The following is a 4,485-nucleotide window of genomic DNA, read 5'->3' on the forward strand; positions in this document are numbered from 1 at the left end:
GAGCGCATGCACCCTGTAGCAAAAAATCCTCTCAAAAAAAAAAAAAAAATTCCACGTGGACCCTGGACTGTAGATGGTTGCCTTGTCGTCTTTCCCTGTACTATATGTATCAGTATCGATGTCACTGACTGCAGGGACCAGTGATTTATTTATTTTTATTTATATTTTTAGGAGAGGGAAAGTGAGATGTCTACACTGCAGTCCCTTCTCCATTCTCCTCTCAGGATAATAAACATGCACACACTTGTTTTGCAAGCTACTGGGTCTGGGACTCGAACCGTGGTTGACCATGTGGGTGTCTAGTGCCCAACTGCCATGCCTCCTGCTTTTTATTTTTATTTATTTATTTTTTTTTCCAATGGCTTTTGTTATAGGGCATGTTTGCTCCTTGGAGAAAGAGAGAGACAGAGACAGAGAAAGTGAGAAATCACCCCCCCACACACTGGTTTTTTTTTTTTTTTTTTGGAGAGATTTTCACTGTAGGGCGCGTGCGCTCGCCAGACAGACAGAGAGAGACATAGAGACAGAAAGCGAGAAATCACCCCCCAGGGGGGATGGTCACGCCGCAATCCCTTCTCCTCCATTCTCCTCTCGGGATCTTGGGCACGCACGCACACGCGCCCGGCGTGAGTTTTAAGCCACCGGGTCCGGGACACGAACCGCGGTCGACTACGTGGGAGTCCAGCGACATAGCCATTACACTAACTGCTGGTTCCCCCCCCCCCACTGGTTTTAAAAAGATTTCTTAACAGTTTTGCCAGAGGGAGCCAGCCAGTGGCCTGGTGGCTAAGCCAGCTGAATTCCACCTGGCTCAGCTCGGGCAGCTTGAGAAACACGCATGCACACATGTGCATGCCCAAAGTTCCCAGAGGAAAATGGAGAAGGGACTGCAGCATGCCCATTCCCCCTGGGGGAGTGATTTCCCACTTTCCCCTTCTCTCTGTCTCTGTTTCTCTCTCTCTCTGGTGAGTGCATGTGCCTTATAGCAAAAACCCAGGGGAAAAGAAAAGAGCGACTAAGTCCGGATGACAGCGTGACAGTGTCACTCTGACCGGCTCGTGGGAAGTGGTGGCAGTGGTCTGTCACAAGGCCGTGCGCTGGAGCTCCACGCTAGCTTCACCCTCGTGTCCACCGCAGGGAGTCCAGACCTGGGAGCCGTGGAGCTGCGCATTGAGGAGCTGCGGCACCACTTCCGAGTCGAGCACGCAGTGGCAGAAGGGGCCAAGAACGTGCTGCGCCTGCTGAGCTCTGCCAAGACCCCAGACCGCAAGGCAGTCAGTGAGGTAAGGGGCGGGGCCTTGGCAAGGGGGCGGGGCTTCACCAAAGGGGTGGGACCTCAGCAAGGGGTGGGGCCTCCATCATGGATTGGCTACTGTGATGGGGGGGGCCTTAGTGGGGCGATAACTCAGTGAGGGGCGGGGCCTCCACGAGGAAAGGCGGGGCTTTGGTTGGGTGGTGCCTTTGCAAGGGGTGTGTGCTTCAGTGAGGGGCGGAGCCTTTGCAAGACATAGTGGGGGAGGGGCCTCCACTAGGCCACGGCTTTATGGGGGTGGAGTCTCAGTCAGGAGCAGGATCTTAGCCAGAATGGGCCATTGTAAGAGGTGAGGCTTCAAAAGGGGAGGAGCCTCAGTTCACTGGTCTCTTAGCAAGGGGTGTGGTCTCTGTGAGGGGCGGGGCTTTGGTTAGGAACAGGATTCCGGTGAGGGATGGAGTGGGGTGGAGCCTGCCAAGAGGGTAGGGGAGCATCAGGGAGGGGTGGAGCCTCACCAAGGGGTGTAGCCTGGATCAGAGGTGGGGCATTTTCGGGGGCGTGGCCTAGTTGTCATTGGGCCCAGGGATAGGACCAAGTTGGGTTGAAGTTTAGACCTCTAGGGAGGATCTCAAGGTGGGACGGTCCTGGGTCTACACTGGGTGGGGCAATCCCAATCCTAGCCCCGCCCCACCCCTCTGCCCCAGGCTCAGGAGAAATTGACCGAATCCAATCAGAAGTTGGGACTGCTGCGGGAGGCACTGGAGCGGAGGCTTGGGGAGCTGCCCGCCGACCACCCCAAGGGGCGACTTCTGCGGGAAGAACTCGCTGCAGCTTCCTCTGCCGCTTTCAGCGCCCGCCTGGCCGGGCCCTTCCCCGCCACGCACTACAGCACCCTGTGCAAACCTGCACCGCTCACAGGTAAGCCCTCACCCCAGCCCTGCAGCTCTGGGCCTCTGACCCTCTGATTTCCCTGTCCTGAGATCCCCACCCCCCACCCCGAATCTCCACTGTTCCATCCCACTGTCCTCTCCCTCCCCAATCACCCCAATCCTCTAAGCCTGCACCCTATTTCCCCAAGCCCACCAACTCATGCACCTGGTCTTGCACCCCCAGCTTGCCCTCTGACCCTAGATTCTGGTCCCCACACTCACCTCTCCCCTCTTGTTCTTTTTCCAGCCTCACTCTCAGACCCGTAGCCCTGAACAGCCCCCTAAGGCCAGCCTCCTCCACCTTCCTTAGACCCCTTAGCTCCTCTGCAGACCTGTGACCCTCTAGACCCCCCGGTTCATCTTAGACCTCAGATTAGCGGGATAAATTCTACCCTGGACTCCTGAGTCCCACCTGTTTCTTCTTTCTTTTCCATAGGGCGTGTGTTTTTGAGAGAGAGAGAAAGTGTGAAATCATCCTCCCAAGGGGGATGGCCATGGCTCAGTTCCTCCTCCATTCTCCTCTCGGGATTTTGAGCATGCATGTCTCACACGCCTGGTGTGATTTTTAAGTCAGCACGTCCAGGACTCGAACCCTAGTCGGCTATGTGGGAGTCCAAGATTTTGACCACCACGCCATCTGTTGGCTCTACCCCTATTCCTTCTTGAGTCCTAGCCTCTGCCCCCATACCTCTCTTTTATTCCTACACCCCACCTTGTCTCATTCTCACTTCCGGCTCAGACATCCTTCTGACCCCCTGCCTCCCCATGCTTGTCCCTGACTGGCTCCCATTTGCCACGGGCCATTTTGGGATGTCCCCTCCATCTGTGACCACTTCCTCTTGTCTGCCTCAAATGTGACCCCGCTCCCCCTTCCCCACTGAGCCTTGTCCTCCTGCAGGGACCCTGGAGGTACGCGTGGTGGGCTGCAAGGACCTCCCAGAGACCATCCCCTGGAACCCTTCACCCTCAGCAGGGGGACCCGGAACCCCTGACAGCCGTCCCCCCTTCCTGAGCCGCCCATCCCGGGGCCTTTATAGCCGAAGTGGAAGCCTTAGCGGCCGGAGCAGCCTCAAAGCAGAAACTGAGAACACCAGTGAGTGGGCATCGTGGGTGGCATGGAGACCTGGGAGACCCTGAATCTGTCAGGCGGTAAAAAACGAACCCATTGGGGCCAGAGGTGGCATAGTGGTTAAGGTGCTGCGCTTGTACATGGCCAACCGCAGTTTGAGTCCCGGACCTGGCAGCTTGAAGCTCATGCAGGGCATGTGCCTGTGCATGCCCAAAGTCCCAAGAAGAGAATGGAGGGGAAGGGATTATGGTGTGGCCATCCCCTCGGGGCTGATTTTTTACTTACTTTCTCCTTCTCTGTCTTTCTCTCTCTCTCTCTGGTAAGTATACACACCCTATATAAAAATCTTAAAAACAAACAAAAAAAAAGACAACAAAATGGGCTGGCCTTGTGGCCTAGTAGTAAAGGAGCCGGATCCCATATGGTTGATCATGGTTCGAATCCCGGCCCCAGAGGCTTGGAAAATATGCTGGACACGGACCAGCAGGTGGTGTGGAAGTTAAGGCACTGGATCCCACATGGCTGACGATGTGGTTTGAGTTTCAGACTCAGCAGCTTGAAGATCACGCTGGGCGCGTGTGCATGCATGCCCAAAATCCCAAGAGGAGATTGAACAAGAAGGGATTGTGGTGTGGCCATCCCCCCTGGGGGCTGATTTCCCACTGTCCCTCTCCCTGTTTCTCTGGAAAAGCATACATACCATATAGCAAAAAAAACTAAAAGGAAAAAAAATGGGGCCAGCAGGTGGCATGGTGGTTGGGGTGCTGGACTCCCACATGCTGACTGAAGTTCGAGTCCTGAACCTGGTGGCTTACTTTCCCAATTTCCGTTTCTCTCTTCTTTGTCTCTCTCTGGTCAAATTAAAATAATAATAAATTGAATAAATAATTTTTAAGAATTTTTATTTAACTTTATTTATTATTATTATCGTTATTATTTTTCAGTTTGATCAGAGAGAGACAGAGAGAGAGAGGAAGTGAGAAAGCAAGCCACCAGGTCCGAGACTTGAACCATGGTCGGCCGTGTGGGAGTCCAGTGCCCTTAACCACCATTCCACTTGCCGGCCACAATAAATAATTTTTTTTAAGTAAACACTTTTATTGGGGGGAAGAAGTTTTTGCTATAGGGTACGTGCGCTTGCCAGAAAGAGAGACAGAGAGACAGAAAGCGAGAAATCACCCCCCAGGGGGGATGGCCATGCCGCAATCCATTCTCCTCCATTCTCTTCTCGGGAT

At 54.2% G+C, this 4,485-nt stretch overlaps 1 protein-coding gene across 3 annotated transcripts in view; it reads left to right on the plus strand.

The window, feature by feature from the left end:
- The window catches only part of PKN1 (protein kinase N1), a 29,864-nt gene that overhangs the window by 11,036 nt on the left and 14,343 nt on the right, over positions 1–4,485 (plus strand). For all 3 annotated transcript variants that reach the window (XM_014592640.1, XM_014592641.1, XM_006161014.3), the window contains exons 5-7: positions 1,138–1,283; positions 1,957–2,170; positions 3,080–3,274. In XM_014592640.1, the coding sequence (XP_014448126.1) occupies positions 1,138–1,283; positions 1,957–2,170; positions 3,080–3,274 (555 nt within the window). The remainder of the gene's footprint in view (positions 1–1,137; positions 1,284–1,956; positions 2,171–3,079; positions 3,275–4,485) is intronic.

Source organism: Tupaia chinensis, unplaced genomic scaffold, assembly GCF_000334495.1.
Source record: "Tupaia chinensis unplaced genomic scaffold, TupChi_1.0 Scaffold138060_1, whole genome shotgun sequence".
NCBI classification, from domain to species: Eukaryota; Metazoa; Chordata; class Mammalia; order Scandentia; family Tupaiidae; genus Tupaia; species Tupaia belangeri.